Source organism: Natator depressus, chromosome 2 (genome assembly GCF_965152275.1).
Source record: "Natator depressus isolate rNatDep1 chromosome 2, rNatDep2.hap1, whole genome shotgun sequence".
NCBI lineage: Eukaryota > Metazoa > Chordata > Testudines > Cheloniidae > Natator > Natator depressus.
The window spans coordinates 20,752,274-20,769,047 of record NC_134235.1 but is presented as its reverse complement, the minus strand read 5'-3'; the positions used below and the strand labels follow the sequence as shown (position 1 = coordinate 20,769,047).

Genomic DNA, 16,774 nt, shown 5'->3' with positions numbered 1-16,774 from the left:
GCATCAAGAAAAAAGCACATTTAATCCACTATAGTTCAAAACATAACTTTTGCATTTGCACCCAAAAAATGGGCCCGAGCTGAAGGGGCACAATCTGCCTTGCTCAAAATCAGTATACACGATCCCCTTTTACATCAGACAAAGACAGGAAAGACAATGGACGAGAATTGGCTTGTACTTACACCAGTGTGAATCCAGAGTAACTCTATTGACTTCAGTGGAATTTCTCTGGATTTACACTGATGTCATTAAGAGCAGAATTTGGCCTAGCATCCTTAACTTAGCTCTGGTCTACCCTGGGGGAAGGAGGGGCTCGATCTAAGATATGCAACTTCAGCTACGCGAATAGCGTAGCCGAAGTTGGCGTATCTTAGGTCAACTTACCTGGCCATGAGGACAGCAGCGAGTCGACCGCTGCCGCTCCCGCGTCAACTCCGCTTCTGCCTCTCGCAGGCTGGAGTTCCGGAGTCAATGGGGAGCACGTTTGGGGATCGATATATTGCGTCTAGACGAGATGTGATAAATCGGTCCCCGATAGATCGGTAGTGAAGACCTGTCCTTAGTTTTGAGGTTAAACATCTCCAACTGTGTGTGGAGTAGGGAAAAGTAACAAGGTGGGCAGGTACTGAACCATTTAATTATGGGTTTAGTGGCAACCGTCAAGAACCAGACCTTTGAAATGCTACATCTGGACTTTTCTCCCCTAAGCTGTCTCCCCATCAAAGCTGCTGGGATATTGTTAACATGTGAACATTAATTTTCTGTTGTGCAGGCTCAGTATATTAAGTTGTGTGCCATAAATGTGGGTCAGCTCCTATAAATGTGCCTGTCTTGGTATTTCACAATCATTGCGGAAGGTTTTGCTCAATATGAGTCCCAACCCTGGAGCCGTGATGTAGAGAGTGTTCAATCTCCTGAGTCAGATGTGGGCCCTGGGGCGGTTTTGACTGTGACAGAGCAATGTTCAAACTAGTGCAAATCCAGTTGCTGAGTGACAATATTCTTTGAGGTTGCCCTTGTGAAAGTTTCCAAGCACTGTGTTTTATTTGCATAACAACAAACGATATAACATTAACTAAGGATTTAAAGCCAGCCATTGAAGAATACTGTTTAAGTTGATCTGAAACTTAGCAGCCTGATTCAGTTACAGTGGTGACTCACTTAGAGTTGGTTCTCACATGATTCAGAAAGTATACAGATGACTCAACCAACAAATTTACTTAGCTCCCATGCTATTTCCTCGCAATGAAAAAATGCTTATCAAAAAAATAAATAAAATTTGCAGCAGGAGCGTTTGACTTTGCCCTGGGGTAAAATCAATGCATATGCTGAGTGAGTGCACATTTGTAAAATATTGTTTAGCAAGCTAAGGCTGACATGAGACCATGTAGTATGAAAAAAATGGGCTGTAAACTTTATAACTTGTTTGACTCTGTAGCATTGCTAAGTAATAGAAGAACAGTCACCTAGACCTGGTGGAAGGACTGAGCAAGGCTGCCCCAACTCTGACCATTGTTAATTTATTCTGTCCTAACAGTCTCTTGGCCAAGATTTTCAGAAGTGAAAAAGTGATTTTGGATGCCTCAGTTTTTGGGTGCTTAACTTGAGACACTTTAAAAGGGCTGCATTGCATAAAATGCTGAATACCCACCCTCTGAAAATCAGGCCCCTTTAAGGTGTCTCAGTTTGGGCATCCCAAAAACTGAAGAACACAGTATCAGTTGGCACTTTTGAAACTCTTGATTGAGCCACATAACAATACCAAACCCACTGAGGTCAGAGGTCCTGCCCAGTTGGTAGCTCTGCATGATGGTGGGCATTCATCAAGTATGCTGTCAGTCACAGAGTCAGTCAGAGTCACAGAGTCAGTTAGAACTGCTTCCAGCTTTCCCTAAACCACCTGTGGTGGCTGGCTGTAATGTAAATATAGCATGAATCTTCTCTGATAGTTCAGACTTAGCAGGAGGCACACAGGAAGTCCTTTTTCACATTGCCCCAGAAGAATATGAATACCTGGGTATCTGCATATCTCTTAGCTTTGTATCACTCTGTGGTCATCCTCACTTTTTTTCAATAAAGTAACAAAGGATTTGGAAAATGGAGTAGTTCTGCTCATCAGCAGACTTGGCCTAATACATGTCATTAAAATGATTGTCGCTCTGCTTTGTACATCCCAGGCACCAATGATTTCCATTAAATTTCTAAACAGAGTCTTTAAAAAAATAAAAATCCAACTTTTATTGGGAAAAGCTCCCCAGACTAATGGGAACAAATAATTATTATCTGCTTTCTCCTTTAGGTAATTGAGGGAAAGTTAACATTTGCAGATTGTTCACTCTCTGAAACAGGCCTAAAATAGCGTGTGATAAAAGAACTGCATTCTGCCTAGTGCAAAAATTCCACATTGCTCTCTGCTTTGCAGTGGTTTAGCATATCACATCTCCAGGACTACTTTCCTGCCTATTTTTCTCTCTCTGTCTTTCTCTCTTTAAATTGTGGAAGTCCCATAGGTCCATGTCCTAATCTGCTCACTGTTTATGGCTACCTTTCCGTCAGTTAACCTAAAGGAGAAAGCAGAAAGTTGGCTTTGAGCTTAAAGCACAGGACTGGCCTGTTTATTCCTGGCTCTTCCAATCTCCCTTTGCAGCCTTAGACCAGAGCCTTCATCTCTTCATGCTTCAGTCTCCTTATCTGTAAAATAGGGTTGACTGTGGTTACGTGATGCTAGTTTGGAGCTAAATTCATTAATATTTGTAAAGTGATTTGAGATGCTCAAGGGGAAGAGGCAAGGTCCGAAAAACTGAACTGGTCCACATGGGATTTCACTAGTTAGTGCCTTTTTAGATCCTGATCCCATACACTGTGCGGGCACTTCTTAAAGCTGGCTCCATTTAAGTCAATGGCAAACTTGCATTGACTTCACTGGCACCAGGATTTGGCCTTAATCAGTTGACTTCCTTGTCCTTTGATTATGCTATTCAGGGAAGTAAAAACTGTCCACTTACTATCCGATACAATGTCTGGCTCAAACATGGTACATAAATGCATATGCGCTAGGTCGATGGGGTATGCTGGTTTCTGGGGGCAGAACTCAACTGCCTTTCATGTGATACTCACAATAGCAAGGAGAGGGTCCATAGCAGAATACACTGCTGAGCCAAGACACTTTGTTAAAATGCAGCCAGAGAAACCAGACATGTAACATGCAGCATTGGCATATCTTGGAAACCTCACAGTAAACAAGCACTGCCCATTATTATTCATAGCAGCCGTTTTGTCACACCACAATTTAATCTATCAACAACAGAGTCAGGAGGTATGGTCTGTCACCGAGGGGGAGTAGGTCTGCTGGCATGTGAGTTGTACCTAGGTAGCATGCATAATCACAATTTTTTGTTGCAACAGTCGTAATAAAACTGCATTGTGTTTCTAAATATACATACCCAATAGCAATGCTGGTACAACATGCATGAGGGTACAGTGACGAAATCATTAACAGCCGCACAGGCTAATGTATGATTTGTGTCTTCTTCACCCAAAGCCAATGATACATACAAATGTGGCTTTTTTCTTTTGGGGGACTATCACTGTTGCCTTTGGTACTGCTGTAAACAAGCTGTTGTAACCAACACCTCTGCTCAAATGTGTCCTGACCGCTCCCAGTCCATCATTATATATCATTTCCAGGTTGTGTTGGAGGGTGTACTTGCCTCCACCCCCCATTTCAAAATCATATGCATCTCTCAATGTATTGACTCATGGCTCTGCAAAGTGTTGCTTAGCATGCTCTTATGTAAGAACATAAGAATGGCCATACTGGGTCAGACCATCTAGCCCAGTATCCTGTCTTCCGACAGTGGCCAATGCCAGGTGCCCAAGAGGGAATGAACAGAACATGTAATCATCCCATGCCATCCCATGTCACCCATTCCCAGCTTCTGGCAAACAGAGGCTAGGGACACCCTCCCTGCCCATCCTGGCTAATAGCCCTTGATGGACCTATCCTCCATGAATTTATCTAGTTCTTTTTTGACCCCTGTTATAGTCTTGGCCTTCACAACATCCTCTGGCAAAGAGTTCCACAGGTTGACTGTATGTTGTGTGAAGAAATATTTCCTTTTGTTTGTTTTAAACCTGCTGCCTATTATTTTAATTTGGTGACCCCTAGTTCTTGTGTTATGAGAAGGAGTAAATAATACTTTCTTATTTACTTTCTCCACACCAGTAATGATTTTATAGATCTCTATCATATCCCCCCTTATTCGTCTCTTTTCTAATCTGAAAAGTCCCAATCTTATTAATCTCTCCTTATGCTCATCTTGGCTGACAGCACTACGGTCATTCATCTAACATACTTTGCGTGGTTCCTGTGCAAAGTAACTTGTACCAACATTTACAAGGTGTGAATGGCTCTAGGTTTGTCTGGGAGAATTTATCTGACATGCTGCACAGACTGAGAAGCAAATACGTCACAGAATGGGTGTCACTTTGCCACCCCCAGTGTTCATGTAGTCCCCATTCTTCTTTTTGTCGTGTTGATAGTTCTTGACACCTTACATCCCTATGAATAAGGAGTGGGTTGAGGGTACTACCGTGAGCCAGAATGTACCTACTGTGGTGTACTGCTGACACAATATATGTTGTATTGCAATCCTGTCCTCCCAAGACGAGTTGGGACTGATGTCAAGGTTCACGTGCATTTGTAGTTTTGTGTGTCTCTGTATTACACTGCTTTCCACCTGTTTCATGGGACAGCATAAGCATCACAAGAGAGAAACTGCTTGTGCACAACAAGCTTGTTTACTTTGTTATTATCAGGGCCCAGAAATCAGTTTGTCACAGAAAAACACGGAATTCGTGTTTTTACAGAGAGTCTTTAGTTTTTACATTTCGTGAACAAATGAAAACCTATACAGTAGAACCTGGTTTATCCGAGCCTCCATTATCCAGCCCTCCGTATTAACTGAACCACCAACTGCCTGGGGCTGATCACCCAAGCCTCAGCTGCTGTCAGCCCTGGGGCGGCTGGTGGTTCAGTTAATATGGGGAGCTGGATAATGGAGGCTTGGATAAATGGGATTCAACTGTATATCGATAAAACATTGTGTTCAACTGATACTCAAGTGATGAGAGGGATCTCCCTCCCTTTGAACACGAACCGGACTTGAATTTCACCTTTCAGATGTGTGAACTAAGTGACTGTTGATCTACACATAAAGGAATGTCCTTTTGATGTCTGTCTAATCTGGCCCTCTAGGTGTCAGCCACTAATCATGGGCAGTCTGACCTAGTGTTTTGAGCAAGAGTCCTTCCTACCAGTTAGAGCTGAATCCACATGAGGGAATCATAGAATATCAGGGTTGGAAGGGACCTCAGGAGGTCATCTAGTCCAACCCCCTGCTCAAAGCAGGACCAATCCCCAACTAAATCATCCCAGCCAGGGCTTTGTCAAGCCTGATCTTAAAAATATCTAAGGAAGGAGATTCCACCACCTCCCTAGGTAACGCATTCCAGTGTTTCACCACCCTCCTAGTGAAAAAGTTTTTCCTAATATCCAGCCTAAACCTCCCCCACTGCAACTTGAGACCATTACTCCTTGTTCTATCATCAGCTACCACTGAGAACAGTCTAGATCCATCCTCTTTGGAACCCCCTTTCAGGTAGTTGAAAGCAGCTATCAAATCCCCCCCTCATTCTTCTCTTCCTCAGACTAAACAATCCCAGTTCCCTCAGCCTCTCCTCATAAGTCATGTGTTCCAGTCCCCTAATCATTTTTGTTGCCCTCCGCTGGACTCTTTCCAATTTTTCCACATCCTTCTTGTAGTGTGGGGCCCAAAACTGGACACAGTACTCCAGATGAGGCCTCACCAATGTCGAATAGAGGGAAACGATCACGTCCCTCAATCTGCTGGCAATGCCCCTACATATACATCCCAAAATGCCATTGGCCTTCTTGGCAACAAGGGCACACTGTTGACTCATATCCAGCTTTTCGTCCACTGTAACCCCTAGGTCCTTTTCTGCTGAACTGCTGCCGAGCCATTCGGTCCCTAGTCTGTAGCGGTGCATGGGATTCTTCCGTCCTAAGTGCAGGACTCTGCACTTGTCCTTGTTGAACCTCATCAGATTTCTTTTGGCCCAATCCTCTAATTTGTCTAGCCCTCCTTATCCTATTCCTACCTCTCCTCCCAGTTTAGAGTCAGCTGCAGACTTGCTGAGGGTGCAATCCACACCATCCTCCAGATCATTTATGAAGATATTGAACAAAACCAGCCCCAGGACCAACCCTTGGGGCACTCCACTTGATACCGGCTGCCAACTACACATGGAGCCATTGATCACTACCCGTTGAACCCGACAATCTAGCCAGCTTTCTATCCGCCTTATAGTCCATTCATCCAGCCCATACTACTTTAACTTGCTGGCAAGAATACTGTGGGAGTCAAAAGCTTTGCTAAACTCAAGGAACAACACGTCCACCGCTTTCCCCTCATCCACAGAGCCAGTTATCTCGTCATAGAAGGCAATTAGATTCGTCAGGCATGACTTGCCCTTGGTGAATCCATGCTGACTGTTCCTGATCACTTTCCTCTCCTCTAAGTGCTTCAGAATTGATTCCTTGAGGACCTGCTCCATGATTTTTCCAGGGACTGAGGTGAGGCTGACGGCCTGTAGGTCCCAGGATCATCCTCCTTCCCTTTTTTAAAGATGGGCACTACATTAGCCTTTTTCCAGTCATCCGGGACTTCCCCCGATCGCCATGAGTTTTCAAAGATAATGGTCAATGGCTCTGCAATCACGTCCACCAACTACTTTAGCACTCTCGGATGCAGCGGATCCGGCCCCATGGACTTGTGCTCGTCCAGCTTTTCTCAATAGTCCTGAACCACTCCTTTCTGCACAGAGAAGGAAGTCCAGGAGCAAAGTCAGGGTTGCAGAATCAAAGCCTGAGCTGAAGGTGTGACTGGCGTCACAGCCAGAAGGTGTAGCAGAGGGCCAGAGCTGGGTGTCAGAAACCAAAGTCTAAGCCAAAGGGTTAACTGGAGTTACAGTCAGAAGGTGGATCTGAGGGTCTGAGCCACGAGTCAGAAATCAAGAAGAAGCTGGGAGCTAGACCCAGGCGTGGGACCAAGCACAGCTGCAGGCTAGAAATGCATTGAGCAGACACTGGACTGCTGCTGCTACTGAGCTGAGGTATCAGCCTGCAGACTCCTTCAGTCAGGCGATGCAGTCAATCAGACAGCTTCTGTCAGGGCCTGCCACGCTCATTAAGTTGCCAGGAGAGGGATTCTGCTGCAGGCAAAGCCCCTGATACTAGGTTTATATATTATGCGTGGTATCTGAGCACCTGTCGTTTCCCAACCGTATATGTCCTGCTAGTAAGGTGCTTTCAGGCCACAGCACGAATTAATGTATCTCAGTCATGAAATGACTCTTGGGAGTGGAACTATATTGTTGCTTTTGAAGATCTCTAGAATTGCTCACGTTCTCTTCAGAAAGTAGTTGCTTAGTTCTTGCTGGTTTGCTAGATTTACCAGAGTGTGGTTTTGCTGTCACCGGGTGAGGGAATTGAGCTATTGGCCTTTGGTTGATACAGATGATAAAGGTGTTGTATCAGGGGCGCTGGAACAGGGGGGCCAGGAAGCTATGGCCTCCCACTTTTTACCAGCTATAAGGGCGAATGGTGGTGGGGCGGAGAGGAGTGAGCAGGGGGTGGGGTGTTGGGGGGAAGAGGTGCTGGGGGTGGTGTGAGGGTGGGAGAATGGGGAGAAGGGGTGGTGTGGGGGTGGGGCCTTGGGGGAAGGGGCGGGGTGAGGGTGGGGGCTCAGGAAGAAGGGGTAGCAGGGGGCAGGGCCGCAGTTCGAGTGCCTGTGGCCCCACCCACTTTTAGGGACCTTCTGCTGCTCCTGTGTTGTCCTGTGTGTAGAATCCATGCTAATTCTGCAGTCATTTACCTCGGTCAGCTGTAAGGTCCATGCTTGCTGCAAGTTATCCAAATGCAATCTCTCAGATAACAAACACCAATCCTTGGTAATGTAATGATGCAAGTTCTGGCCCTTGGTTTATGTGGTTTTCTTGCTCACATGAATGTCATGCCCTTGTTGAATGCCACATCTGAAGTGCTTCCACTGCTGGAGGTTGGGGGTGGGAGAGGCTATCATCCCGTACGGTGAGATAGGTACTGTTATACCATCACGACTGCATTTGACCATGCCACGCATCTAAGTTATGGTTCTGGTGTATTGTTTAAGGACAATAGGCTGACAGTGCCTTGAGCGCAGAGCTGTGCTCTCGACTCACGTGAGTCGCAAACAGAGCAGAAAGCGAATCGCATGGTCCTCAGTGCCTTACCTCTGACTCTTTTTTCCTGTGATAACTACATCAGTGTGCGTGGTGAGCTCCTGTTTGCTTGTGGGATGATGATCTGTAGAGAGGGACAAGTGCTTGTGTAGCGTGGCTGGCATTGTCTCTGTGGCACATAGCTGTCGGAAGCTTTATTCTTTGATTCTTGCGTGAGCCTCAGCAACTTTGGGATCACAAATGTGGGCACGGCTTGTGGTCTGCCTGACTGTATCTAGCAGAAGCCGCTGCTGTTACATAAGTTATTTAGTCACTGTGCTATCGTTATTGCTAGGGTGTGGGTCCTAGCGATTGACTGCTCTTAGGATATGACTCAGGGGTGCAGGCATACATCCATTAGTTACATATCAAGCAATGAGAGTGATAGCAGTCTGGTGAAGTTGCTGTAGAGAGGCGTATATGTGAAGCATACACTGTCTGAATAGTGTGTCCTATTGTACTGGTTTTTACATGTGTTTCAGCTTGGTAACTGTTTTCTTGTGCTTACAGTTTCTGAAGGCCTTGAGTTTTGCAACTGAGTACGGAACAATGATGCTTTCTGTTGTGACTGAGCCTCTCCTGGAGCAATTTGCTGGGCTGAGTCCTAAATTTGTCTGTTAATGCAGCACTTGCATACTGCCGATTAGCACTGCTTGCCCTGGGCATGGGATGGCTATTTCTAGTTGGCTCCTTTGCCTCAAAGAGCAGGTGCTAGGAGTACAGTCACCTGCTGCTTGGCTGTTCTGTAGCTATCTGTGAGCCTTGCTGCTGACGGTTGGTCTACTGTTGGTTTTTCCAGCCTTCTTCATATCCCACAGCCTGTGTCCTGCCTGTGGGTGTGGTCACTGTGCTCTCTTGGGATATGTCTACAGAGGAATAAAAGGCCTGCAGCATGGCCCGGATCTGCTGACTTAGGCTTGCGGGGCTAGGGTTGCGGGGCTAAAAGTTGCAGTGTAGACGTTCAGGCTTGGGCTGGAGCCTGAGCACTGAGACCCTCCACCCCTGCAGGGACCCAGAGCTCATGTCCCAGCCCAAGCCCGAATGTCTGCAAAAGCAGTTTTTCAGCCCCAGAGCCCAAGCCTTGCAAACCTGAGTCACCTGACCTGGGCCAGACGTGGGTTTTTTAGCCCTGTGTAGACATACTTTGGGTAGTTATTGTGGCTGGCCACCAAGTAGAACTGTTGTCATGTCTTTCTTGCAGCAAGTATTTTCTGGCTTTAAGACCACATGGTTTTCTATTATTTCTCTGGTCCATTGTCACGAGAGGCAACCTGCACCTCCCTGCGGTCTCTGCCAAACGGGCTTTGCCCTTGACAGGCCTGCTATTTCGATGGATAAATTTGCCCTGCCTTCATGGACGGCCGAGTTTCCCAGGGGCTCTGTAGCCTTTTGAGTATTCTCGCACAGCCTGCTGCACAGACATGGCTTCTTCAGCTCTCGAAATTGAGTATTACATCTAGGGCTGCCAGGTGTCTAGTTTTTGACTGGAACACCTGGTCGAAAAAGGACCCTGGCATCTCAAGTCAGCACCACTGACTGGGCTATTAAAAGTCTAGTCGGCAGCGCAGTGGGGTGAAGGCAGGTTCTCTGCCTGCCCTGGCTCTGCGCAGCTCCCAGAAGCGACTGGGAACCGTGGCCAACGGGAGATGTGGGGGTGTCACCTGCGGGTGCGGGCAGTGCACACCATGCAGAGCCGTCTGGCCATGCCTCCACCTAGGGGCTGGACATGGCGGCCGCTTCCAGGAGCTGCGTGGAGCCAGGGAAGGCAGGAAGCCTGCCTTAGCCCTGCTGCGCTGCCGCCTGAGAGCCGCCTGAGATAAGCATCGCCCAGTTGGAGCCCGCACCCCTGCCCCAGCCCACAACCTGAACCCTTCATTTTTGGTCCCTCCCCAGAGCCCGCACCCCCTCCCGCATCCTAACCCCCTGCCCCAGCCCAGTGAAAGTGAGTGGGGGGGAGCAAGCAACGGAGGGAGGGGGACTGGAGTAAGTGGAGGGCAGGGCCTTGGAGAAGGGGCGGGGCAGGGCAGGGGCAGGGCCTCGGGGAAGGGATGGGGCGGGGGGCGGGGCAAGGGTGTTCGATTCTGTGCCATTAGAAAGATGGCAACCCTCATTACACCAGGGGTCTCTAGCCTCTTTGTACCTCTTGGAACCAGTAGGGGATGTGGTATAACGGCTTGACCTGGCTGATGCACCAAGTAACCTTCCTTGACAGGCCTCTGTTTTCTCTTTTGCAGCCCTACTGCATGCATGGGGGTATGGTTAGGTCTAGCAAAGGAGGTAGAGTAAGGTTGGCTCAAGTGAAATGTTTTGTCTCTCCCTTCCTCTTTCAGATATGCAACCTGTTGGTCTGTCTATCCCCATTTACAATTGGCTGGGGGCAATAATCACATGGCACAGTGTTACAAAATGAAAGAAAAAAAATCTAAGTCTCTTTTTTGGATTCTCAAAATGCTTTTCCTATGGTTGGGACAGGGTGTCTCTCAGTCATCATACAGTGAGTGCCCTCACTTGCAGCCTCCAAAATTCTCTTCTTCCATCGTGCCCACATGTAAATACTCTGAAGGGTAAGGATCACAACTGTTCACCAGCCTGTAAAGCACATTGCTCACTGTTGGTGATATGCAAATAAATAAGCTGTGTTTCCTTATATATTAGCTTTTTGTATTATTTTGTTTGGTACTGTGCTCATTCATGGATATAGATTGTAATCTCCTCATCAGAGCTGGTTGGAAAATGAGAGGAAAACATATGCAAAAATGTTCATGAAATTTCAGCTCCATTTTTTGTAGAAATTTCATTGTGAAATTTTCCAGCCAGCTCTTTAGGGCAGGGACTTATTGTTTGGCAAACTTCACATATCTTAAGTCTGGCCTAGTGGATAGAACACTGGGTTGGAGCTCAGGAGACCTGGGTTCCATTCCTGCTTCTGGCTTACTCAGAGACCTTGGGGAAATCCCTTCACCTCTGTTTCTCAGATTCTCAATCTGTAAAATGGTGATAATGGTATTTACCATTTTTGTAAAGTTCTATATAAGAGCTAGATGATAATAGTATAAGGTGCCTATGTAATAGGGTGACCAGATGTCCTGATTTTATAGGGACAGTCTCAATTTTGGGGTCTTTTTCTTTTATATGCTCCTATTACCCCACACCCCTGTCCCAGTTTTTCATACCTGCTGTCTGGTCACCCTCGTATGCATGCAACATTACCCTGGATGCCATTAAAATCTTTATACTCAGGGTTGTTAACTGCATACCTCATACTACAATTTTTCTCTATTCTGAGTAGAGGGAAGACTGCCTGTACAGCAGCACAGGTAAATGTCTCTGGGCATTAATTGTCTAGATTTTAAGGATGACCACTGGATATATAAATAATTGCCATGGGGTTATGGTTCCAGATTTTTACAGCCTTTGGTTTAGTGGGAGACTGGAGAAGATCTCGTTAGATTCATATTATTGCACCTACTCTCTCTGCTTTGGGTTGGGGGACTATATTATAGAGAGTAACAAAGTTGCATTTATTTTTCTTTTCAGATAAAACAAGACAAACCAGAAAATATACCAGATCTAAAAGATTTAGTAAAAAAAAAATTCACTGCATTGGAAAGCAAAAACGATGACTCAGATTTGCAAAGAAATGAAAAATATATACATTTTATGGAACAGCTTAAGAGAATGAGAAAACAGTGTAAGTCTTCATTTTTTAAAATAATGGTTTCCTGGAAATACAATGTGGTTCTATATACATATCATACATATGTTGGTTTATTACTAAAATGTTTTAAAATACAAGCCAGCCAAACAGAATTCAGATATTTATATGCATTCCTCATACAGGACTTATTTAAATTTATCATTCACATAGTTAAGTAAACAGCCCAGTAAGTAACAACCTTATTATTTTATTTAATCTGTCATAGTGCTTGTCTTATTTGCATACATATGCAATGCAAAGCTTCTTTCACATCCCTTTTTTCTGTTTGAAGGTGGGTTTTTCTTTTAAAGATACTCTTTTCTCTGAATTGGTAGGATCTCCAAAAAGGAGATCCTAGGTAAGCTGTTTTCATTTGTTGTTTTAACAAATTGCCCCTATTTCACAACTTAGGATATGTTGCAACCCTAAAGAGACCTTTGCTCTAATCGTAGAACTATATTGCTGGAAAATGCTTACTGTGTGTGTTCTCAGGTTTACTGCTTCTACACACGCACTGTGTAGCTTATTAAAATCTGTCTGGCTTAATTCATGTTGATTGACCAAGTGGTAAAATTGTAAATTATTGTGCTCGAGCTGTCAGAGACGTGAGGAAGTTAGCAGTTCTAATGTTTATACAAGACAACAAAATTGTGTTTGTTTTTTTTTATTGCACAGTGACTGGAATAGCTATTAAAAATCATTCTGAGCAGCCATGCTGGGAAAATTCATGGGTCCTAAAATCATATGTATCATTCTCACCCTGTCCCATCATGATTACACTTTAGAATCATATTGTTTCGCTTTCCATCCCTTGACCCCTGTCCCTGTGTCGTTCTCCCACAACACACACACACTTGGATTTCAACATAAACTGATAGCTCATGTATTGCGGGAATCGTAGATTAATGATTTACACAATTGGAAGCTGAGACGCTGGGGGCTTTCATAAAGCAGTGTTTTTCAACTTGCAGTCCTGGTCGCTGATCCAAAGCCCATTGAACTCAGTGGAAGGACTCTCCTATTGACTTCTGTGGGCTTTGGATCGGTCCCCTAGAAAGACTTATGGAGGGAGAGGATGATGATATTGAATTTTAGGTCTGATCGCTCAAGACTTGTCAGGAGTAGAGATGAATGCTGTGCATTATTTGAAAATTGAGACCCCAAGTTCTCCAGTGGTGTGTGACGTTTGTTTCCCATCCTTATGATTTACAAGATATTGGGCTTCAGAACGATCATTGGTCTATCAGCCTATCTGTGCTCTTGGGACTGAATATAGCAAGACGCAGACCACAACCAGTGTAACCTTCAGTTCCTGCATAATCATCAAATTATTTCTGCCCCGCCGTTACGTTGTAATTCCAGATTTCCAGGTGTTTGTAATTCAGAAACTAAGAGCTTGATAATAGAAACTGGATTTGTTTCCCACCCTGTAATTGGCTGTAGATTGCCTGCCTAAATATATTTTATCTATGGCCAAGTGACCAAGTATTAAACAGTAGAATTATTAAACATCACCCAAATTAATCAAGCATAATAGGAATGGCTGTTTTTTTTTATAGGAGGGGAATATTTTATTGTTGCTGTTGCCTGAAACCCAGTTGATGTTTCTCTTAATAGCCGTTAGGATTTTTGTTTTGGTTGTTCGCTGAAGACAAATTAAGAGGGTGCCAGCAGATGTCGATGTTGGATGGACCAGTGTGCTCTGTACGTGGACTATTGATCAGTTGTGGCAGTTTGGGAGCAGTCGCACACATGTTGGTTTTGATCCGGTGTTTCATCACGTTTGAGCCTATCACAATGTTTAGAATAATCCGAAAGGTTGAACGGAAAAACATTAGATGAACTTTACAGGCAAACTTGAGTACACTCTAATGATCCTACATTAAAATAAACACACTGGAACCTCTCTCTTGCTCGCTCGCTCTCTCTCTGTGTTATCAAAAGGAAAACTAAATGCCTTTTTATGGCTGAGAATATAAGTGTATCAGAGATGGGAAATGCAAGTTATACTCCACAAAGCAACCACAACTCTGCTGCCTTGTGCACCTGTCCATACCATGCACATATCCATGCCATCTCTTGTTCATGAACACCCTCCCTGAAGTGGACTGTAAAGCTAATATTCTTTCTTGCTTCCATGTTTCCTTAAGAACCACTTTTGCCATAAAGCCTACAGGACGTTGCCAAATGATAATGATTAGGTAGAGAGCCAGCAGGGATTGTTCATATTCAATTGATATATAGAATTTCTATAATTTAATTGAATAATGATTTGGAACCATCAAACTGTGCACTAGCTAATCGTGTAGCCATGCGATCTTATTGCTGATACTCTTGTCCTTCATCCTCCTTCTCTCCTATTGTTTGTTACCTTCACATGTCACTTGTCTTAACCCCGTCCCTCCCGCCCCCAAAAAAATCCTGAATCTGCAAGCACATGAGTTGAACTCATTGAGACTACTCGTGTGCTTAAAGTTAGGCACATGTCTAGATTTTTGTAGGCTCAGAGGCTAAGAATGTAAACTCTTTGGGGCAGAGACTGTGTTTGCCTATGTGTTTGTACAGTACCTAGCACAATCAGGTCTTGATCCTGATAGGAGCCTCTGGGCGCAACTGGACTATAATCAGTAAATATTAATAGTATTCTAAAATGTAAGATTGGACCTATAGAATAGTGTCAGAATCTACCTAAGTGCAGGTACCTGTGCACTGGGACCTAAGCCAGTGTGTCTAGAGAAGGAATGAGCACAGGGATGGGAGTCAAGAAGTTCTGAGTTATAATCCCAGCTCTGTTGCTGATTTGGGGCCTAATTCAAAAATCACTGAGGTAAGTGGCAACACTCCCAATGGTTTCAATAGGGCGTTAGATCAGGCCTATTGAGCACCGTGGACATACTAAGTATTGTTGTTAGAATTATTTGGGGGGGTCAACAAGCATGTGAACATGGGGGATCCAGTGGATAGAGTGTACTTAGATTTTCAGAAAGCCTTTGCCAAGGTCCCTCACCAAAGGCTCTTAAGCAAAGTAAGCTGTCACGGGATAAGAGGGAAGGTCCTCTAAGGTAGTTAAAAGATAGGAAACAAAGGGTAGGAATAAATAGTCAGTTTTCAGAATGGAGAGAGGTATTTCTTCACACAACGCACATTCAACCTGTGGAACTCTTTGCCAGAGGATGTTGTGAAGGCCAAGACTATAACAGGGGTCAAAAAAGAACTAGATAAATTCATTGAGGATAGGTCCATCAATGGCTATTAGCCAGGATGGGCAGGGATGGTGTCCCTAGCCTCTGTTTGCCAGAAGCTGGGAATGAGCAACAGGGAATGGATCACTTGATGATTACCTGTCTGTTCATTCCCTCTTGGGTACCTGGCATTGGCCACTGTCGGAAGACAGGATACTGGGCTAGATGGACCTTTGGTCTGACCCAGCATGGCCATTCTTATGCTCTTATGTTCTTATGGTTAATTTAGCAACAAATTAGAAGATCTGGTGAATTCTCTCTTATTCTAAGGTATGATCTGATATTGAATCTGTAGTACAATGTGTAAGTATTCTTTAACATGTACTTGTAATATAAATGACTACAAATGACTTTGCATTTGCAAAAGGGTAGTGTTAAGGTTGTACATGCATCCTGAACTGCAGCTTCACTGCTGATTGCTTAGCCATGCAACTTGTTCAACACTTTCAATAAAGCTTTTGGTATGGAATTTCCTGGATTATAAAAAAGAAAGAAAGAAGAAAGCAAGAAAAGTATAAAAAGGAGATAATTTCTGTTGGGTTTTCAAAAACTCCAGAACTATTTGGCTAGGCACCACTGGACCATGAGGTACCATGCACTTCAGAAAATTCTGCAAGAAAGAGACCTTTTCCTGTGAATCTTTGGAGCTTGTCAGATGGGTAAAGTGCAATAAACCCTCCACAGCAGCAGAGGTGATAGGGTGCCTCAAAGCAGGATTCCCTACTGCATATCTTTCAGACTGCAGGTACTCTCCCTCAACCCCTTGTTCAGCACTGTGCAGCTAAGTTAGGCATGCATGACCAGGTGCACAATGATGCATTCCTTAGCTGCACGTTGCATAAGCTTAGTGAAAAACGCTGCAAAATATACTGTGCATGCATGACAAGTGATTTTCAAAGATGCCTAAGTCCCTTTTTCAAAATTGACTTAGATTCTTGAGAGAGATAAAGGTAGATATGTACCACCTTCTGTTGGTTTAAGGAACAAACTTTTGAGCTACACAGAGCTCTTCCTCAGGTCCCTTAGATTCTTAAGTCACACAATCATGACTTAGTTTCCTAGGTCACTTAGGCACTTTTGAAAAATGCACCTGAAGTTAAATCCAAACCAATTATAACTGGAGCACTGCTAAACACTTCCATCACTGAAGACTATTTCATCTTTCTACTCTTAGCTGCTTAGGTTGTCGAGCAGTTTAAAAAGAAAGTGCAATTATTTCTTTTATTATGGCAAAATTACATTTTTTACCATTTCCCCCTCTCAAAAATGGCTGAGTTGTCAGTGTTCAAATGTTTAAAAGAAATCACTTTTGGACACAGATGAATTGTGGAAAATGTAATAAAGTGTGGAAATTTCAGGAGGTTCTAAATGACTGCAAATGGGGTTAGAAAGGAAACTGCTCTACAGCCTTAACTATAGATATGACTCCCACTATAATGGAAACAGGTCTCGATTCTTCAAAGTGCTGAGTGAGTGATCTGTCCCTGATTCACTG

At 44.4% G+C, this 16,774-nt stretch overlaps 1 protein-coding gene across 2 annotated transcripts in view; it reads left to right on the top strand.

Annotated features, from left to right (window-relative positions):
- NSMCE2 (NSE2 SUMO ligase component of SMC5/6 complex) overlaps window positions 1–16,774 on the top strand; it is a 190,766-nt gene that overhangs the window by 86,498 nt on the left and 87,494 nt on the right. For both annotated transcript variants that reach the window (XM_074943861.1, XM_074943860.1), the window contains one exon: window positions 11,878–12,031. In XM_074943861.1, the coding sequence (XP_074799962.1) occupies window positions 11,878–12,031 (154 nt within the window). The remainder of the gene's footprint in view (window positions 1–11,877; window positions 12,032–16,774) is intronic.